The 21,295-nt window shown below is 51.1% G+C and overlaps 1 protein-coding gene across 1 annotated transcript in view; it reads right to left on the bottom strand.

The window, feature by feature from the left end:
- The window catches only part of ST3GAL2 (ST3 beta-galactoside alpha-2,3-sialyltransferase 2), a 30,222-nt gene extending 10,385 nt beyond the window's left edge, over positions 1 to 19,837 (bottom strand). Inside the window, exons 1-2 of the mRNA XM_026714423.2 lie at positions 19,659 to 19,837; positions 2,529 to 3,636 (exon numbers count right to left, since the gene is read on the bottom strand). Of these exons, the coding sequence (XP_026570208.1) occupies positions 2,529 to 2,858 (330 nt within the window). The 5' untranslated portion in view covers positions 2,859 to 3,636; positions 19,659 to 19,837. The remainder of the gene's footprint in view (positions 1 to 2,528; positions 3,637 to 19,658) is intronic.
- Positions 19,838 to 21,295: the final 1,458 nt, after the last annotated feature.

The raw sequence follows: 21,295 nt of genomic DNA, 5'->3' as shown, positions 1-21,295 counted from the left end.
TGGCCTTTGGAGGCAATGCTGCCCACCCCCCCACCCCCCAATTTAAGGTAACACTGAATCTTGAAGACCTTTGAAAGACTCAGCCTCTTTTTCAGTGTTAATGTTTCCGTGGTGTTTTACGTATCACAAGGCAATGCTGGAGACATAATAGTGGCTACTGCTATATTGGTTTTTGATGCTTCACTGTTACGCTGGCTGACTGAATTTAGCTATAACAGGCATGGGTGTGCTGTGAAGTGCTCTCAGCTTAGCCCCATGGACATTAGGTGAACAGGGCACACATCCAAAGGCTTCTGCTTCCTTGGATCAAGAAAAGCAGCACCCCTCGGTGGTCTCTCGCCAAAGCTGGGGTGTGCCAGGTGTCCCAGGAAATTCTCCTCGGGGACAGTGAGGCTGGTTGGCACCAGACTCAGGAACAGGTGAGGGCATCGAAGGGCACCCAGAAGTAGGAGCAGGACAGGTGGACAAGGACTGCCTTCCTCTGGCAGAGAAACAGGAGAGCCACGTTTCACCCGATCAGCCCCCCAGACTCCATTGGATCCTCCCCTCCTTTGCCCATCCTGAGGCCTCAGGGACAGCAGGGAGGATTCCACACGGCCACATTCAGAGTCAGTCTGCAAAGGGCTGGGTGGGCGGTAAGGCAAGAGAGAGAATGTGCATAGGTGAGAAAGGGGACGTGGGGCAGCCTCCTGCAAGGAAGCAGGCTTAGTCTAAAAGCACCACATCTTGGACAACCCACGGAATGCAAGGTCATCCCAGACCATCACAACAGGACTCCCTTCCTCCCCGGTCCTGTTGTGAAGTTCCGGTCATTTGCAGCTTTCCAGCCAAAGAACGAAGGCTGCCTCTGCAACCACTGCAAGAGGCAGCGGCTCCGGCTTTTCCCCTCCAGCCTGCCTCTTGCACTCAACTTGGAGAGAGCTACCATAAACATGGCAACACAGACACAGACACACACACACACACACACACACAACCTTGTGAAGGTGTTAGATACCTGTCTTCCTCCTGCCTGGCATTTCACCCATTTTCCAGAATTTCTCAAAAAGAAAGGAGCCAGGCCAGGCCAGCAGACCAACGTTCCCTTGCTAGTTTAGAAGGCAATGCCTGCAGGCCCAGGAGTGGGGGCTTATTAAAGGCATCAAATGCCTCCCAAAGTCACAGGTTGAACTCGATGTTGATGAAGCTCATTATTTGTCAAAGCTAAATCTGACAAAGGGGACTGATCTGATCTGACTATTATAATTGCAACCATGCTAGTTGAGGTTGACTACTAGATACCCAGATACTTGGATTGCAATTCGTGGTCCTGAAATGTCTTTTGCCTGTGTTTTTATGGCCCTTTTCTAGTCAACGGTTAAATGCTTCATCTGTTGTAAAAGGGTATTTGAAAGCAGAGCATTTCTTGACTCACAAGAAATAATCTTTCTCAGATTTCAGCCACATTTAAAAATGGCTGCTCCGGGTGAGTCTATAGAATTAATTGGGGGGCATGACTGCTATTTTACTCTTTAGCAGCCACAAAGTTTGCACTGGTTCGCAAGAGCAAACACGGCATTTACTACTAGGTGACCCCAATCAGACAAGGAGCACATTCGGGCCCTGGCGTAGCCTGAGGTCCCCAGCACCTCAGGACAAAGCAAAAAAGGCAGATCTGGTGGCCATTCCTTCTTGACCCCAAGGGAGCAGCTGCAGGACCCATTTCAGGAAGTCTGGGGCTTCTTTCCTGACTTCCCTGTCTAAGGCTAAGAGGGAGTGACCGTCCTGCACTCCTGAATGCTTAAGGGAGGACTAGAACTCGCGTCTCTTTATTCCTCACTAGCACCTTCACTCACTGCACTGAAGTGGCTCTCAGTAGGAAGCCAGGAGGCGGGAACCAAAACAAGGAAGGCCTCAACTTGAGGCAAAGCCAACCAGCTCCTGTCTCCGTGGCCTCGGGTGCCAGGGCTGCAAATTCCAGAGACGAATGCTTCTCCCCCCCACCCCAGACTCTGTTCTCTGTTATTCTCTTGTACCACATTTGGATGCAACATTTGGCTGATTATAAAAGATACAACACCAAATTAGCGTTGTTGCCTTCTGCTTCTAAGCCCCCACCTGCCCTTTCCTCCCATGAATTAATTCTTCTGCTTTTTCAGGGTTCTGCCACGAAAGGAAAAAACCTGCCAAAAGAGATCAGCTCCACAGTCTCAAAGGAAGGGAAAGGCTTGTCAGCTTGGAGGTCCACTGAAGAAAACCGAAGGCAGGAATGCTCAGAGGCCTCTTACGCACACAAGGGGTGGCGGGGTGTTCAAAGGGCTGAGGGTGAAGGGAACGGACAGACAGGAGAGCATCACACAGCTTAGACAATGAAAAAGAGCTCGGTCCTGCTTTTGCCACAGAGCAGCTCCAAAAGGACTTTGGGATAGTTTGCAAAACTGCCCAGCAAAGTTCTTGAGACAATTTCGCCCAAGCAGGAGGCGGGACTTGCCTTTCCTGCAGGAGCTGAGCAGCTGCTTTGGTCTCGGCAAAGAGCTGCTGGGACTCACCATCCACCACCTCTGGACATCCAGCGGTAAGTCCATGTTCTCTTTGGTCCACACCGGGGAGATGTGGTCATCAAAGCGGCTGTCGAACCAGGTGGTGTCGCTGGGCTCCATGGCACACCGGTGGCAGGCACAGCTCTTCACCAAGAGCCCCTCCTTGCTCAGGCGCTGCATGCCGGCGTAACCGGGCACAAGCTTCACCTGGTGGAACCCGTTCAGTCCACCAAGGTCCAGAGAGGCCATGCTGTGGTGGGAATAGGTGAAGAGCAGCGACATGATGAAGACAAGCAGGAACGCCGTGGAGAGGAACCAGAAGCGCAAGGAAAACTTCATGGCGGGCTCCGAGGAGAAGGCCCCTCCACACAGCTGCAGCCAATGGGAAAGGGGAGGGGGGAGCAGGGCCGGCCAAGAGGTGGACTTCACTGGACTACCCCTCCCGAACCAGGGCAAGCGATGGCCCGACCAGAGACGGTCCTCCTGCACTGAAGCACCCAAGAACTTTTGCCTTCGGGAACCAGACCTTTAACGGCAGAAGGAAAATTCGCAGGGCCCCCTTGCCGTTTTGAGTTCCTACAAAACCCGTTTTGAAAATGTCTCTTCCGCCTGGAGAAGACCCTCTCCTTTTGGAGACTGCTGGGACTCGGGGGGGTGGGGGGGCTGGGGGTCTCTGCCTCCTCTTCCTAGCTTCAGGATGCTGGGTCTGGCGCAGAGGGAGGGAGAGCAGCCGCTATCAGAGCCACGCTGCCAACATCCTCGGGCTTAAGAAGCCGCCTCCTTGAGGCCCCCAGCCGAATTGTGGAGAGCGGCTGCCCCTCCCCATGAGTGCGCCTCGCTTCTGAGGAGGCCCTCTGCTTCCCAGGGCTGGCGAGAGAGCAGTACATCTGCAGCTCTGCCAAAGAGTGAGGTCTCCTGGCTGGGCCGGGCTCTCCCTGCACCCTTGGCCCGGGGCACCCCCCCAGGCGGCACAGGTAATGCCCAGTCAGTGCAGCAGCATCTTCCCTCGCGTGGCATCTGCCAGGCATGGAGCTGCAGGGTGGCACTTCCTTGCGCTGCTCTCTGTGGCCGCAACCTTTCAATATGCTTCTGGCAGGTGCTCAGCCAAAATGTGAACCTGGGATGGGGGGGAGAGAAAGGTTGCAATTACGCAATGAAACAGGCAACAAGTCAAATCACCAGGGGCTCAGGGCCCCCAAAGGGTGCAAGTGGATCCAACGGCCCCTCCTTCCCCCGCCTTTCCCCCTTGGTAGCACGCGAGGCAGCTGCCCGTCATCCATGGGCCCCACATAGAAGATGTGCTGCTGTCATGCTTCAAGGAAAAGCGGCTCTTATTCTCAGCATAAACAGATCGGAACACACCACGGTCAGCACTGCCGTTTGCAAGTCTCCAGCCAAAGCCCACATGGACAACCTCTTGCAGTAGAAATGCATGCAATATTTTGGAATTCCAAATATTAACATTGTTCCAAATATTAAACCATTCCTCAAAATGTCAGATTCCTCTGGCCTAAAATGCATACGTGTTGTTACGTAGTTGTTAGGAGATTATTGTTATTAGCTTTTAAGGTGACAATTAAAAAGTGATAAATTATTAGCAATTAAAAAGGACTTAATTAAATGATGTATAAGCTAAAGGGGTGGTTCACTCAAATTAGTAATTATAGGGGAAATTTTTTGAATTAGGATGGAATTTTTGGAATAATGAAATAAGAATATGCGATTAAATTGTAAATGTGACAGATAAAAGTATAAAGTATAATGAATATGAAGATATGAGAATTATTTAAAGTAAAAAGAAATAAGAAATGAATAGAAAATATATAAAATAAGTTTGAGGAAAGTATTTGAGAAAATGTATAGAAAATACGTAATGTAACGATATGAGATCAAATGTGAAAGATGAAAATGTAACCAAGGTCATGTTTGTATGGAAATGTCGAAACCTGGAATCATGCTGTTACTAAAAAAAGATGTTTTTGAAATGTGAAAAAATAAACATCTTTTTACCAGTCAGATTCCTCTACCAAAGCACCCCCTGCAACGCAAAGGACATGAAAGCAGCCAGACTCCCCCCCGCCAGGAATCCTGGTCCTGAGCCCCCTCCCTCCTTCCCCTGGGAGCCAAGGGCTTCCACCGGCCGGCAGCTTCTCCTCAGGGTGGGGAATCGAGAGGCAGAACTTCCGGTTCCTATGCAGCCCCCCAGGAGCCAAGGAGGGCTTGAAGGAAGCAGCCCCACATGTACAGACTGTCCGCACGTACAGGCTAGTCCTCCACTTACGACCACCACTGAGCTCAGAATTTATGTTGTGAAGGGAGAACTCTGTTGTGAGTTTTGCCCCGTTGTATGACTTTTCTCGCCACAGTCGCCAAGTGAATCACTGAAGCTATTAAATGAGTAACTCAGTTGTTAAGTGAACCTGGTTTCCCCACTGGCTTTGCTTGTCGGAAGATCACCAAAGGGGATCCTGTGATCCCCAGGCACTGCATCTGTCCTAACTATGAATCCGTTGCCAAGCATCCGGATGCAAATCCTGTGACAAATGGGGATGCTGCCACGGTCACAAGTGTGAAAAATTGGTCGTCACATTTTTCAGTGCCGCTGCAACTTCAAAGGGTCACTAAATGAACTGTTGTAAGTCAAGGACTTCCTGTTCAGCACTGCCAGCTGCCTGGGAATCTGCCCTCCCTTCCATTTCATACTCGGTTCATCCGTCAGCCGCCTCTGGGGGGGCCCTTCTGGGCTGCAAGCCACCTGGTGGGCTCCCCAGCAGCCTCTCGTGCAGCCTCTGCAAATCGCCCAAGACTGCCAGCCTTTGGAACTGGGGCCAGAGCCCCCCTTGGGCACTCGGAAGGCCACAGGCCTGCTAGGACCACCAGCTCCAACAGCGAAGTCACTTGCTGGGATGGAGGGTGCCTCCATCTTCAGGCTTCCCTTCAGCCTGGAGAGTTTGGAGCATGTGAAACACGACACAGAGTGGCTCCGTTTGCCATTTCAACCAGGAAAAAAGAAAATATTTTGCCAAGTTTTCCAAGTTATCCCTCTCAGAGTCGCTTCTGTTGAGCCAGGCACCACCTATTCTAAACCCCTGTTCTTGTTGAACAGGGCCCAGTACTCAAGTCTGTCAAGATCCTTCTAAATTTTGAGTCCAGCATGTTGAAGGCTGGTGTCATCCACAAAACTGATACCAAACAGGATATACAAGAGAATGCCCAAACGGCACATGCAATGAGAAGTAACAGAAATATTGGAGGCCACACATTTTATCAAAAATGTAATTTCCATTTTAGCATCTAAAGGATAGGCTCTGAATTAATTTGCAAAGAAATAAAGATAACCTAACCAAAAGGAGTCGCATCTACTCTCATTGTTAATGTATTGTACACTGACTACAGTTACAGATTATACAGCTCAACAGGTCTCTGTTCTTTCTCTCTAGGTGTTACAGGAGGAAGACTGGATTGTTCTTCCTGCAACATTGACAAAATACTGTGTTTTAAAAAGACAAATTTACTGACAAACTTACTTTCTCTACGTGGAATTTCATTTTGTTAGATGAGGCCCAGCATTCAAGTCCCTTGAGGGATTTTTCTATCTTGAGTCTACCTTCCAAAGTATGGGCTTTTCTCCCCAGCTTGGTGTCATCCACCAATTTGGGACGTTCCCTTTCTAACTCATTTAAATAGTTCGTGAAGAGGATGAAGAGTCCTGGGGCAAAGAGAGAGGAGGGTTCCAGGATGAGTTGTGGTCTTAAGGCCAAGAGAATCCCTTGTGATCCCATCACAGATTTAAATATAAGAGACTCCCGTGATTCTGTGATCTGGAAGTGTAGCTGAAATCTGTTCCTTACAATTTTTCTTGGTTAAAAGTTCCTTTCTAGCTTTTCGGTTAAATGCACCGTCAAGGTTCCCGCTGCTTCATCAGACTAACACGGAGCAAATCCGGCCAGCAGATCCTCTCAGGCCACTCCACCACTGGGCAGAAATTGACCCCAGCCGGCCAAGCCCCGAGTGGAAACCTTGTGGTGAAATGGCCTGCCTGTCGTAGACCCTCTTCCCTTGGAGGCCTGTCCATATTGTTGCGACTGTTTGATGGCTGGGGGGACTCAGCTGGCTGGCCTTTGAGGGGAGGTGCCTCCAGACAGGTGGGCCCCCCCTTCCTGCCCCCCCCCCTCAATCCACAGAGCCCTCCAAGGGCCTCCTTCCAAACAGCAGAAAGGCTCCTGCGAGCGCCTCCCCTCCCCCTCATCTGAGCCTGTCTTCTTGCTGCCCGCTTCACTTGCACCAGGGGAGGGTGAGGCTCCGCACCAACAGTCGAGGGTCGCAGGGCACAAGAGCAAGCGAGTGAGCGAGCAGAAAGCCAGCCCCGGAGCCCAGGCAGCCCCTCCGAGGCTCCAGGTTCCCCTCCGGCCGGCCGGCCTGCCTTGGGTGCCTCCTGCGGGACCATCGCATCCGAGGGCGGTGGGGGCTTTTCGGAACTTCCCTGCATTGTCAGACCGGCTGATTTATCCAATTAATAGGGCTGCAGCCTCTCAGCCAGCATCCGTTTCATTAACTGCCTGCAGGAAAAAGGCACAAAGGGGCTTTTATTCCTGGCCAGCTGTGCGGAAGCCAAGAGCCAAGGCCACACTCCAGCCGACTCCATCAGGCACTCCCGGGGAAGGGACTCTGCCACGGGCCAGCAAGGGCAGCCCCTCCCCCTGGGCTAGTATTGGCCTGTGGCTGCAGCCACGTGAGTGGCCTGCGGTTGTCCAAGACTCCTCTTCCCCTATCCTCCTGCTCCAAAAGGGGGGTCTCCTCTGCCCCGTTTGGTCCTTTCAAGACCCCCCCAGACCCTGCCTGGGAGCCCCATGGTTCCTCTCCCCCTATGCCCAAGGCTGTGGCACCGAAGCGAGTGCAAAGCCTCGGTCCCAGAGGGAGGGGCTGGCACAGTGCCATGCTAACGGGCGAGGCAGATTAGCCAGGCTCCGGAATCTGCTCCTCACATTTTGGAAGGGCAGGATGGATGAGAGCGGAAGGGGGCTCTTGCTCCAAGGGGGGCAGGGAAAGGGCAGCTGGATATGTTCCCCAGAGACCCAGCAGCGGAAGGCCCCTCGATGGCTCCTGAGGGCCCCCTGAGAGAAGCCAGGAAGGCAGCTCGGCTCCCAAAGTGAGCATTGCCAAGATTGTGGGAGGAGAAGGGACTGGCTCCCCCATCATTCCCTGCCTTGGAAAACAGGGCGCCAAGGCAAACCGGTAGCCAGAGGTCATTCGTGGAGGAGGGAGGAGGAGGAGGAGGAGGAGGAGGAGGAGGAGGAGGAGGAGGAGGAGGAGGAGGAGGAGGAGGCGGTGACTCAAGCAGGAGGTCTTCCCCAAGAACTTCGGCAGCTGGCACAGGCAGGAGGGGAAGAAGCTGTGCCTAGATGCCTGATGGCTGCCGGGGGCCTGAAGGCGCCAGGCTGCTTGTTGAGTTGGCGGAGGCCCGTTGTGCAGACTGCTGGGGTTGTCCCAGCCTCCCCCAGGACTGGCAAGAGGAGGAGGAGGAGGAGGAGGAGGAGGAGGGCGGCTGTGGAGGGATTTAAGCTGCTTTCAGCCCCTAAAGGGAGGGCCGGGCAGGATGGAAAATGCCACTTCAGTTCCTTACAAACGTTGGGCTGCACATTCTGAGTTGTTGTTGTTGTTGTCTTGGAACTTGGAGGCCCCCCCGGCCGACAGATCGGGGCAAGAAGTTTTGGTTACCCAACCCAGCAAGCAGCCGTGTGCAGAACAAGCCTCCGGCAGCCGCACGGCCTCCCTGCCCAGGGCAGGAGCTGCTTTTCTTCCAGGAGCTGCTGCAGCAACAGCACTAGGGGCGGGGCCCATGCAGGTAGGCCCTTGGGGCTCCCACTTGCCTCCCCGGAGCTGCCAGGCCAGGGAAGGCTGGGTCCCTGGGCTCTAGAGCGCCCTCCATCAGGGCCCCGGGCACTCTCCGCCCTGTCATTTCCTCCGGCTGGGCTGAGCCAGCGGCTGTGGGCAGGGCAGGGCAGCTGCAGCCCAACGAAGAGGAGGTGGACTCCCTGCCTCGAGAGCCGCTTCAGGCTCCCCGCCTCCCCCAGGCCAGCGCTGCCCCAATGGACACTCCCGATAACCGGCCGGAACATTCTCTGGCAGCCAGGCCAGCAGGAGCAGGGCGGTCCGGGGGAGGGAGGCAGCCCCCCAACTGCCTAGTTCAGCTGCTCAATTCAAGGAAAAGGCAGGCCCCCCTCTTGGTTCCCCCCTGAGTCCCCTTGGGACGGTGACCGATGTTCCAGCCCTGAAGCAGGAGACCCATCGATGGGGGAGACCCCCCCCGGCCCTTGCAGCCTGCCCCGACAGCCATCCTCACACAGCCTGGCCTGCCTGGGGAAAGGGATCTGCTGGCTCTTCTGAGGCCGGAAGCCAGCAAGATTTGGAAACGCCTCTTCTTAGAAGAAGGACCAGGAGGCCAGGGAGGAACTTGCTAGGGACCCCTGTCAATTTCCTGCATCCTCGGAGGAAAAGAGTTCACGAGAGGATCCATTTCCATTAAAAAGCTCTGCCCCCAGATATGCTGTTGACCCACCTGCTTGATCAGGTGGGAAACCACTGACTTGCTGAAGGAGACCGTGAGAAAGAGACTGGAGAACCCCAAAAGAAAGCAGCCGCCAAGGGCTTAGGCACTGCAAAGCAAGCCTGGACAGCCCAAAATCAATCAAACAAAACAGAGCTGGAAGGGACCCTGGAGGTCTTCTAGTCCAGGGGTCGCCAACCTTTTGAACCTCAGGGACCAACAAGCTCATAATTTTAAATCTCCCGGACCAGAGAGACCCTGGGAAAGTCCCACAAAAAGTCTGCAGGAAAATCTCCCACCCCGTTTTCCTACCAATTGATCATTCTTTATTTGGGATCGCAGGATAACGTCTCCAGCTCATTCTTGGGGGGTGGGGGAAGAGAGAGAGAGAGACTGAGACTTTTGGCTTCATGCAAGGAAAACAGCAGAAGCAGCAGAAGTCTTTCTTTCTCTCCCCCAAACTCCGCCAGAAATGAGTCCCACAGACCACCAGTGGTCCCTGGCCCACTGGTTGGCGCCCACTGTTCTAGTTCAACCCCCTGCTCAAGCAGGAGACTCTATACCATTTCAGATAGACGGCTGTCCAGTCTTTCTTTAAAAACCTCCAGTGATGAATCTGGAGGCAAAGCTGTTCCACTGGCCAATCGTCCTCCTCCCTGTTCGGCAGTTTCTCCTTAATTCCAGGTTGCTTCTCTCCTTGATTAGTTTCCATCCGTTGTTTCTTGTCTTGCCTTCTGGTGCTTTGGAAAACAAGTTGACCCCCTCCTCTTTGTGGCAGCCCCTCAAATATTAGAATATTGCTATCCTGTCCCCCCCGTCCTTTTCTCTAGATTAGCCATAGCAATTTTCTGCAACTGTCCATGTTTTTGTCTCAATATCTTTGATCATCTTAGCTGCTCTTCTTTGCACTTTTTCCAGTCTCAACATCTTTTTGGGGGTGATCAAAACTGGACGCAGTATTCCAGGTGTGGCCTTTACTAAAGCTTTATAAAGCGGTACTAATACTTCACATGATTTTGATTCTATGCCTCTGTTTATACAACCAAGAATTGTATTAGCTTTTTTGGCTGCTTCCGCACATTGCTGGCTCATATTTAAGCGATTGTATTTGGAATCCAAGGTCTCTCTCAAAATTACTGTTTTTGAACCAGGTTTCACCTAATCTGTACTTATACCGTTGGCTTTTCCTGCCTAGGTGTAAAATTTTCCTTTTTTCCACATTGACTTTCATTTTGTTGGGTAGGGCCCAGTGTTCAAGGCTGTCAAGATCTCTTTGGATCCTGAGCTTGTCTTCTGGGATGTTGGCTATTCCTGCCAGTTTAGCGTTATCTGCAAATTTGGCGAGTTCCCCTTCTAGTCTCTCATTTGACTCATTTATGTTCAGAAGGATCTCACTGGGAGGAACTTCCAGCAGCCAGGGGCTCCTGTGCCAGAGAACAGGAGAGATGCCACCTTACTGGGCTCATTGCTCCTCCTGGCATTTAACACATGCTTGAAACATATGCTTCCTGCAAAGCATTTCCCCAATTCACAGCCTTTTTTCCACTGAAGCCCTTTGGACTTGTACAGAAACCCCCAAAGGCATAAATGGCTGCCAGGACACGTTTGCTCTCTGAGGATAATGGAGGTGGCCAAAGAGCCATGAAAGGAGGGGCAGAACAGTCTATACAAACACATGCACGAGTGACAACTGAAAAGAGACGATGTGGCCAGAAGACACAGGATGATCATTGGGCCAGGCACAAAAGGAATGACGTCTCCTTAGAGCAAGCAAGACAACGGTCGTTGCTGAGGGTTTGTGGAGAAAAAGGCAGCTGAAGGAGGAAGCTGCCTCCAGTCCTAGCACAAGTGACCAGCCCTGCAGCCAAGGGGACAAGGAGCTGGGGGTTGGGGGGGAGGCTCTGGACAAATGCCCCACAATGCCCAGAGCCATGAACAAGCCGTGGTTGGTATAGGGCCCCAAGGAATAATAAACATGGAAAGGGAAACTAGCCATTCAGTGAAAACTGCCAAATACTGGCTGGGGCTGGCAGAGCAGAACGACTCAGCTGCTTCTGGGGCAACCATGCCAGGTGGGCCAAAGGCAGCCTTTCCCAACCCTGTGCTGGCCTTTCAGAAATCCTGCAGGGCTGGGAAGTGCCAGGAGGGAAGGAATTACCCAAAGTCAGAACAAATCTTCCCAGACTCTTCTTGTTTCTTCAGTCCCACCTCTTGGGTGAAAGTATGCTGATTAAGTAGCGTGTGTGAGACAGAATAAGTGGAAGAGAAAAATATAATTCAAATTGTTGTTGATAAATTAGGCCAGGGGTCCCCGAACTTGGCAGCTATAAGACTTGTGGACTTCAACTCCCAGAATTCTCCAGTCAGCATAGCTGGAGAATTCTGGGAGTTAGTCCACAAGTCTTAAAGTTGCCAAGTGTGATGACCCATAGTCTCTCAAAATAACCCCAAGCCCAAAACATACATTAAAGTCCGCTGATGCCTTCAACTTAACTTCACTGTTTTATTAGGCACAGTTCAAAGTCACAAAAGTAAATAATGAGGCAAAAGGAAACCAAAACAAACCGCATTGACGAGAGTTCCGAAGCAAGCCAAGATAATTAATCATACATTCCAGGAAGATAACCGAGGAGAGTCCATGGGAAGAACACCAACAATGATAAACCTCTTTCAAAGGAAACACTAAACTTTGACTCCAACAATTCTGACTACACAGTTACAAGCTTATATACATAGCTCCCAGCTGCAAGCCACGAGGATCATGGTAATCTCCTCCTGAGTAGACCTCGCTTTTCCTTGATCCTCTCCTCTCTGCGTGGCCTAGGATGGAGAGGGGATGGGCCTGGATCCTCCTCTGACTGCTCAGCCGACCTCTGCCCTTCCCCAGCCTCCTCCTCCACCACCTCTGGAGCCACACTCCCGCTCCCTGTTGGCTGTTCCTCCTCTTCTTCAGAGTCAGTCTCCACCAGGGGCATGACACCAAGTTTGGAGGCCTCTGAATTAGGTAATTGGGCTGAATATAACACAGTGAAGTTTTTCTTTAGGAAAGAAAAAACAAATGTTCGTGTTTAGGATGGGAGATGCCTGGCACTTGTGAAAAAGTCTTTGGAAGAGAAATCTGACTCCAAGCTGAACTTCAGTGCAACCGTGCAGTATTAGATTGCGACAACAAATGTATGATTTTCAAATCTGGGGAAGTAATCATCTTATGCGTCTTACGCACTTTGTGTAGTCAGATTCCACCCTGAGTTCAGCTCCGTGCAGCACCCAGTGATCCCTCCTTGCATTGAGCTTGCATTGCCTTCCTTGCAGTTTTGCCCCATAGACTCTGGCCCTGCCCTCTGTGGCGGAACAGCCCTGCACAAGTTGCTGGCCTTCCTCCCTCAGCCTCCTCTTTGACAGACCCCCCCCCTCCAATTAGCCCCTCTCCTTCTCAGCAGACAGACAAGAGAAAGGCAGAAAGGCTAAGGCTCACCTTGGTGCAGGATGCCAACCAAAATCAAAACCAAAGCAAGACAGATGAAGGATTGAAGTTACACGGAGACAGCTGTTGGTTCAATAGGAGGAAAAGTGTCTGCCTGGAGGGACCATCAACTGTGCAGTCAATTCCCTTCAGCAGTTGGGCAGCAACATGAAAAGGGCCCAATCCACCACTCCTCTGCCTCTGTGGCAATGATAGGCTGGTGGAGCCACTCTGTCCTTGCTCACTTCTGACGTCTGGAGGGCATCAAATGTCCTCTCCAAGAAGTAAATGTTGGCATTTGCAACTAATAAGGCCCTCTTATTCTTTTTTATATTCTTTTATTTATTTTTATTTACTAAAATACATTGCTGACCCCATTTCCAAGGAGAGTCAGGAGGATAAAGGACCAATAAACTGTGTGTCTCATGGAGCAGAACAACAGCTGTTACAGCCTTGCAGGGAAGACTAACCAATGCCAGGACTCCCTGCTGCCCGAGTGAGGGGAATAGGGGCTCGTCACCTGTTGGGGTCAGGTCCACGGAAAAGACTTGCTTCAGTCCCCTTCATCTCGCATGGTGGGAGACCCCAGTGCGCCCCTCTTGAACCATTCAAACAGGATGATTGGAGTCTTCTGGGAGCAAATGAACCCCTAAGACCATCCACTCACTGTACTTCTAAGCAGCTTGCAGTATACAACAACAGCATCCATAAAAAACAATAACAATTAATAAAGCAATAAAAATACTGCTACTCTTAGGAGACCTTATGACTGCAATGTCCTCTGAAACAAAAGTCAGAAGGGGACAACTTGCCACGGCCAATTCACTGCTGCCAATTTGCCATGGCCAACTCGCTACGGGGCAACTCTGTGGGACAATTCAACAATTTTATTTATTTCAAATAATTTTAATTTTTCTCATTCACATTTTGCTTTGTCCCTCCTTTTGCATTCTGTCTTTAATGATTCTATACCACCATTTCTTTGGTATTAGCGTAACCTTTGTCCCAGAGTGAGTTGTCTGTAGCAAGTTGTCTGTAGCAAGTTGTCCTAGATGCAACCAAAGTGTCTTGACCATCTTTCTGGACAGGAGAGGGAATCTATTGGAGCCCTGACGGTGTACTGCTCCTGGGAATGGGGGAATCCGATTCATCTCTCCTGCATTTCCTGACTGCTAAACCAGGAAGCACAGTCTTATGGTTTATCCTAATAACCAGAATACATTCTGTATTCAAGGGGGCAAAGTATCACATTTTTATAAAATATTTTGATGCATGTAGGTATTGCTTAAACCAAATCTGCTACTGGTTTATCCAACCTTAACCGTATTGCTTCTATTCAGTGCAGGCCATCTTCACAGGACTTGCATCACTTTAATGGGATGTGTGTGGATGAATCATGGGAAGGGCCAGTCCTAACAGATCAGAGATAAAGTTTGTACCTTCAGACTTGCAAGATTCTGTTAATGTAGCCTTACAATGAAAGGGATTTCATTGTCATGTTCCTTGTCTGATTGGCCTAGCAAGGCCAACAATAACAGACCACTATCACCTGTCCAGGTACACCTAAGTGGAAGAAATGCAATGCCCTGTGTCACAAGGGCCTGATTCCTCTTGCCCAGGAATCAACACACTCTCCTTTTTTTAAAAAATATATTTTTTATTTTTATAACAACAAGAGAAACAAACAAATAAAACCTTTTTGTTCATCAGTGTGTCAGTTGGGTACACATTTCTTTATGCACATAGCACCATTATCATACATATTTTACTTTTATATGTTTATAATCCTTCTAATCAGTGTTTTATATCACATATATACTTACTATATTAGCCTTAACATTATATTTATTGACTTTCAATAGTATATTTCACATTCATTTCCTTACTCTGTCTAACTCATTCAATTATCAGCAATAGATATTACTTACATATTTCAATTTCTTACTCTTCTATCTAACCATTCATAAAATAAAATTCCAAATTTTATAATAACCTTTTTCCTCTTGTTCTTTAGTTGCCATTGTCAATTTACTCATTTCAGCACATTTCATTATTTTCTTAATTATTTCCTCATCCATCAGAATTTTCTCATTTTTCCAATTTTGTTCAAATACAATCCTGGCTGCTTTGATAATTGATAATCAAGTAGGTTAAGTCTTAGTTGTAAACCTCAGGCAAAGTTCCCAATAAAAACGTCTCTGGCAAAACACTCTTCCTGAGCCTCAAAAGGAGCTGGCCACCATTCCATGAATCTCAACAGCTACAACGCTTGAAGCAAACCTTCAGATGTTCTCCTCATCCTTGAATCAAAGAAGCTTCTCTGAACCAGAAATCCTTCCAGATCTTGGAGGTTCTGGCAGCCTTGCTGGCCAGGAGATCTGCCTGAAGTGGAGACAGACTTTCCTATCAGAACTTTGGGCTACCGCTAGTGACATCAACAGCTCTTCCTACCTGGGCTGCCCCGCTTGGGCCCTCCCGCTTAGGCCAGGGGTTCCCTTGCCCTATTCCTGTCCGACCTGGGGAGGTAAAGAACTTGGCTTTCAGTGACATTCCAAGAGAGCCATAGAGATGACAATTCACGGAGATGAGCAACACCACAGGGCAAAAATCAAACATCCTACAGTACTAAAAAGGGCTAAAAAACGGTCCTAGTAATTCTGCGGTTTAGAAGCCACCTAAGATTGAACAATAAATATATTATCCTTTTCTGATTCAATGGGTTAGAACAGGGTGTCAAACTCAATTTCATTGAGGGCCAGCCACTTCGGGGTTGGGTTTGACCTGCGGGGGATGGGGGAATTGCCAGGTTGGGCGTGGCCAGCTCAATGTCACTCATGTCAGGGATGCCTTTGGTGGCCAGAGAAAACGGAGTCCAGGGAGGCCGCATACAGCCCTCCTGGCAGAGGCCAGTCCTTCCCTGTCTCCAGGGTGGCCCCGTGGGGTGGATCTGGCCCCCGGGCCTTGAGTTTCACATCCGTGGGTTAGAAAACCAGAAGGAAAAAGAGAGCAAGGCTCCGTCCCAGGGCGAGATGGGTTTGGACGCCAAAGGTCAGCCTCATCCATCCAGAGAGTGCCCAGTGGGACCATAAGACGACACGGGAAGCTGCTTTTTTGTCCCTGCTTTAGCGCTGACCATGGAGAAGGGATGCAGAGTCATCAGAAAGGGGCAGCTGCTTGCTGGTGGACTTTTCTGGATCCACGGAGACGCAAGGAGTGTGGCTCGTGGGAGAAGTCACACCTGCCCACACTTCTGATGGTTAAGAAGGTGTCAGCCTTCAAGAATCCTTCTTCTGCTTGTCTTTCCGGCTGCCATAAAAATGGGGGGAGGGAAGATTAATTGGACCTAGTGCGGGGGGAAAGAATGCTGGAGGCTTGAGAGTGTGAAATGTAAAACTTGGGATGTTTTCTTGACTATGCTTACTTGCTTACTATGCAGATGTAGCCCCTTATCTATCCAGGCCAAGGTCAACTGTCCTGGCCTGCCAGATGTCTGAAACACCACCTGAAGATGCCCCACATGACATTATGCACACCTCAGATTGGATGGCCAGTTTGAACTACTGGGGGTGGGAACATGGGGATAACTTTCTATATGTGATTTTCGCACCTATCTTGTATTTCTTCTGATGCTACCACATCCATTTTCAGTAAAAGTCCTTTTCTCTCTAACAATGGAGTCTAAGGTTTCCTTTCTTGGATTTTGAACGGAGCCTCACCTGACATTATACAAGATCTGAGGCAATAGTGAACCAAAAGAAGCACAAGGTTGATGAAATGGTTAAAGCCATAGGAGACAACACATTTATTTGAACACGCGATTGTTCCAAAATCAGCCATAGTAGCACTTTTGGATTGCAAAGAGAAAAGATCGTGCACAATCTAAAGGAGAATTAAGAAATTCTTTATTCTGCTGTACAAAATAACAGGGACAACCACCACGCAGGCCCAGCTGGTTGCCCCCGGCAACAGGAAATTCCACCCAGGCGCTCAGGAAGGGAAAAATCATGGGATTTGCCCCTCCCCCGCTGTGCTCTCCCCCAGGGCCTCCAGATCGGAGGAGGAAGCTCATGGGGGGGTGTACCAGAGTCTGGCTGAATCTCATCAGGGCCAGGAGGAAGACGAAGGCCCTCCTTCTCCTTCACCCCCCAATTCCCATCCCCGGAGCAGAACCGTATTTTCTCTACCAGGACAGAAATGAAAAGTCCCCGCAGGGCAAGAAGCCGCAAAGGGAACTCTGGTGCAAAAAGTTGAGCAGTTCATTCCAGTCAAAGATTGCATTTTTTGAGTTCATTCAGGTTTGCTAAGTACCTGACAATATTTCAAATTAAAGGAGGTGCAGCCATATAAAAATGTTTAAAAGTGGGTGAGAGGTTAAACGTAATCACTAATTTTATTACTTTTATTACTTGTTATTTTAACTTCCATTCACACTTCATCCTGTCAGATCCCAAACAGTTCCTGGATTAAAAATAAGGAGAATGATGCCATCCTCACATAGCACCACCTCCCCTGAGTATCCAATTCACATGGGGGGGGGGAGAAGAGTTGGGGTTGCTGCTGTGGGTCCAAGGAGGCACCTCTGGGGTTCAGGATCACATCTCTAAACCAGCAGAACCTGCCGCAAAGGTGAAAAACAGATCAGGGTTGCAGAATGCAAACCTCGCCCTTTCGGACCTGTAACCTGAGGCTGGACACAGGTCTGAGAGGCAGGGGGCACACCTGGTCACTTCTCCCCGCCACAAACACCCACGCTGTCAACCATGGCTAACTGCAAAGGTAAAACCAAAAACCACACCGTAGCAGATAACAGAGTTGGAAGGGACCTCGTAGGTCATCTAGTCCAACCCCCCTGCCCAAGCATTTCTGACAGATGGCCGTCCAGTCTCTTCTTCAAAGTCTCCAGGGATGAAGCTCCCACAACTTCTGAGGACAAGCAAGGTTGATTGTTCTCACAGTCAGAAATAGCTTTGTAAACCTGCTTGGTAAGATTTAATGGAGTCTGATTGGTTTTGGATTAACCAACAGGATGGGCAAATCATACCTCATGGTTTAGTGTGTTGTATGAAAAACTTATAACCAACCGACACACTGTATAATGGAAAGATGATTTTATTTGATGTTTTATGTTTGTGTTTGTCTATGTTTGTTGTAAAAATAAAATTCTTTTAAAAAAGAAAAACTTATGGCTTATTCAAATGACCAAACCCAGGGCTTAAGTGTAATGTGTGAATGCAGCTCCTTGGGGAAAGAGGAAGTCAGCTGGCTGGAGGTTCTCCCTTGTCTAAGCTCCATGTTCTTCAGCTGAGGGAGGGGGCACTGCTCCCCAGGACCACATGAGATCCCTTCCTGCTGGCCCAGTTATGATGAGAGATCTGAACACTGGAATTCATGAAAACGTTTCCTATTAATCCCAAAGGTTCTTCTGGGTCGAGACACAGCCCCCTCCCCTGCATGAAGGCTCAGTGGGCCTCTGGGTTCTTCTCCTGAGGAGATGTCAGTCTTAAGGGACCTGTGGGGGGGGGGGGGCTTTCCCCAACAAACCTTCTCCCAGGATGTCCTATATATCAAGTACATGCTGCACCAAAGGCTGGATTCATACAATACAAGAAGCTGGGCTTGGAAACAGTCGCCAGGGACCAAGGGATGTTAGCCCTTGGACTCCTGAGACAGCCTGCAACCATTTCCATCCTGCTGTTTCGTTTCAGGGAAAGAAACTTCATATGAGAACAAGGAACAATAAGCCAAAAGAGTTAAAGTCGAAGAGTTTAAAAAAAAAAAGAAAAGAAAATTCACTTAAGACTAATCAATATTCATCTCCTACACTGCAAGGGATCCTTCCTTAAACCACAACCAACCCTGCTTGATCCCCACAACCCCAGCATTTATGTTTTCTTAAAATGTTCCCAATTTTGCAATGCAGATAATAAAACACAGGTCGCTGCACCAATTCGATTAATAAGTAATAACTATTCATTTCATGCCAGACCCCAAACTACCCTACTAAGAATTTGGCCATTTTGAAATTTATGTGCCCCTTTTCCCATCTTCACCAAGGGATACAAATTCATTTCTTAGTTTTTCTTTATTTATGGTGAATTGCTTGTTGTATTTTCCCTATCAAGCACAAACTCGGTACTGTTAAGACGCATTTTCAGATCTGCACTCTGCTTAATATCATATTTCACCAGCATCCAAGTCACATTTATGGATTTCCCAACCCTGTCAGGCAAAAACCTGTCCTGCCCTGTGCAAATCTTCATTTGCCTTTCGGAACCTTTGAATCAGCATCTGCCTAATCATATGTAATGATAACTTTCTATTGTGCAATGTCACCACCCCGGCATTCTCCCAGCGACCCAGATGCAGCTTTCGTGCAGCGGCTAAGCGAGGCACACAGCTGCTCCTCCGCCGGCCAGCCTGCCGGCCAAACGCTCACACCTCCACGCCCTTCTCTGCAGGTGCTCAGCTGCACCTCCGCCCCGCCGTCCCTCCCTCGCTCTTCCCTGGGGGGCGAGCACGGCTGTCGATCCTATTCGGGGGCCCATCGCCCCGGCGCCCAGCTGGAAAGCCGACTGCCAGCCCTTCGCCCATCCTCCGCCGGGCAGCCTCTTCTCCGGCTCCCCGCTTAGCCCTTCCAGCCCCGGCACGAAAGGGAAGCGCAGCACGAGACGCCTCCAGATCGGGGCTCCTTCCCCGGGGCCGCTGAAGGAACCGGCCGGGGCTCCTCCGAGGCCCGGCCTGGCGCGCGGGGGCTGAGGCCAGGAGGCTCCGTCCGCGGCGGGGGCCTCCCTCGCAAGCGCCGACGCCCAGCCGCCCGGACCCCGCCGCGCCCGGGAGGCCGCTGCGCCTCGACGCCCGGCCGGGATCCCCCGGCCGGGCCTTCGCCTCCCGCTGGCCCGCCTCAAACCCACGAGAGGCGGCGACGCCCCTTCCCGCCGCCCCAGCTGCAGCGGCGCCCGCCGAGCCGCCCCGGCCCTCCTGCGCCGGCTGCAGCAGCGGCGGCGCGCGAGCCGAGAGGCCGGCGGCGCTCGGCGGGCAGCGGAGAAGGCGGTCGCCGCGCTCCGCCTCCCCGGCATCTCTCCCGCGAAGGCAGCACGCGGTCCGACACCCCCCCGCTCGCCCCGCTTACCGGAGAGCCGCCGCCGCCGCGGAGCCAGCCGAGGGCGAGGAGGCGGCGAGGAGCTGCCGTCCGCCGGGGAAGGGCGCGGCGCGAGCCCGGATGGAGGGGAGGGCGCCGGGCGGGGTCTTCCGCTTCCTGCATCGGGGGTCAGCGGGTGGGGGCCGGGCTGCTCTGGCTCCCGCGCCGATGCCGGCCGAGTCCGCCCTCCCCGGCCCTGCCCGCCCGCCCGCCCGCCCAAGCTGCGCAGCCGGGGAAGCGCAACCCCGCGGCGGGCGCTCGGCTCCGAGTCCCGAGAGCGCGGATCCCCCACACGCCGCCCCGGCAAGGCAAACGCGGCGCGGCCCAGACGGGCAACTGTGGCCGGGCAGCCCCCGCCTCTGCCGGCCCGTCTGCTGGCCCCTCCCCTCCCCTCGGCTGGAGGCTGCGGGGCGCCCCAGAGGCGGCCGCTGCGCAGGGAGGGGAGCCGGGCAGGCGGCCGTCTGCAGCGGGGGAAAGCTGCGGAAAGAGGCGAGCCGAGCCGAGCCGAGCCGGCGGCTGTTTCCCCAGGCAGCCTCTGCTGGAGGCGGCCAGGCGGAGCTTGTCCTTGGGGCTCCCGGCGCCTCGTCCCGGCCAATGCCACCCCTCGCTCAAAGGAGCCGAGCCACACCTTGGAGACAAGCCGATGTCCCTGAAGGCGAGGCTGGGTGGTCCAGGCCTTGGCCGGGCTTAGCCCAGACCCGCCCTGCTGTGCTGGGCGAGGGTTCCTGGCGGCCATGCCTCCCAGGTGACCTGCGGTGCCTCCTCCGCGGTCCTGGGGCCCAGTGCTCAACCCACCAAAAACATAACTGTAATAGACCAGAAATAAAAGTTAAAATAATAAAAAAAAAAATAGTAAGAGAAGACCTGTCTGATCTTGATGAAAACAAATCACCAAGGCCTGATGGATCACATCCCAGAGTTTTAAAGGAGCTGGCAGAGGTCATCTCAGAACCACTGCACCATATCTTTCAAAAATCCTGGAGCACCGGGGAACTACCAGAGGACTGGAAAAGAGCTGATGGGGTCCCCATCTTCAAAAAAGGAGAAAAAAAACAGACCCAGGAAACTATAGACCAATCAGCCTAACATCAAACACCTAGAAACAAGTAAAGTAAGAACTAGCAGTCAGCCCAGGTTTGTTAAGAACAGATCATGCCAAACCAATCTTATTTCATTCTTCAACACAGTGACTAAATTAGTAGACCAGAAAAATACTGTGGACATAATATACTTAGATTTCAGCAAGGCATTTGACAAAGTAGACCACAACCTACTTCATGGTAAGCTACAAAAAAGTGGGATAGATAGCACCACCACTAGATGGACTCACAACTGGCTGGCAAACCATACTCAACAAGTAGTCCTTAATGGGTCTAAGTCTACATGGAGGGAAGTAAGCAGTTGGGGTGCCACAAGGTTCCGTCTTAGGCCCAGTACTCTTCAATATCTTCATTAACATAGATGAGGGAATAGAAGGGGAACTTACCAAATTTGCAGATGATACTAAGCCGGCAGGAATAGCTAACACCCAAGAAAATAGGCTCAAGATCCAGATGGATCTTGACAGACTAAAACACTAGGCCATATCTAGCAAAATGAAATTCAATGTAGAGAAAAGCAAAGTCTTA

Source organism: Pseudonaja textilis, chromosome 11 (genome assembly GCF_049901715.1).
Source record: "Pseudonaja textilis isolate UNSWEBS1 chromosome 11, rPseTex1.2, whole genome shotgun sequence".
Lineage (NCBI taxonomy): Eukaryota > Metazoa > Chordata > Lepidosauria > Squamata > Elapidae > Pseudonaja > Pseudonaja textilis.
Note: the sequence above shows the minus strand (reverse complement) of the source record. Positions and strands in the feature narration are given on the sequence as shown.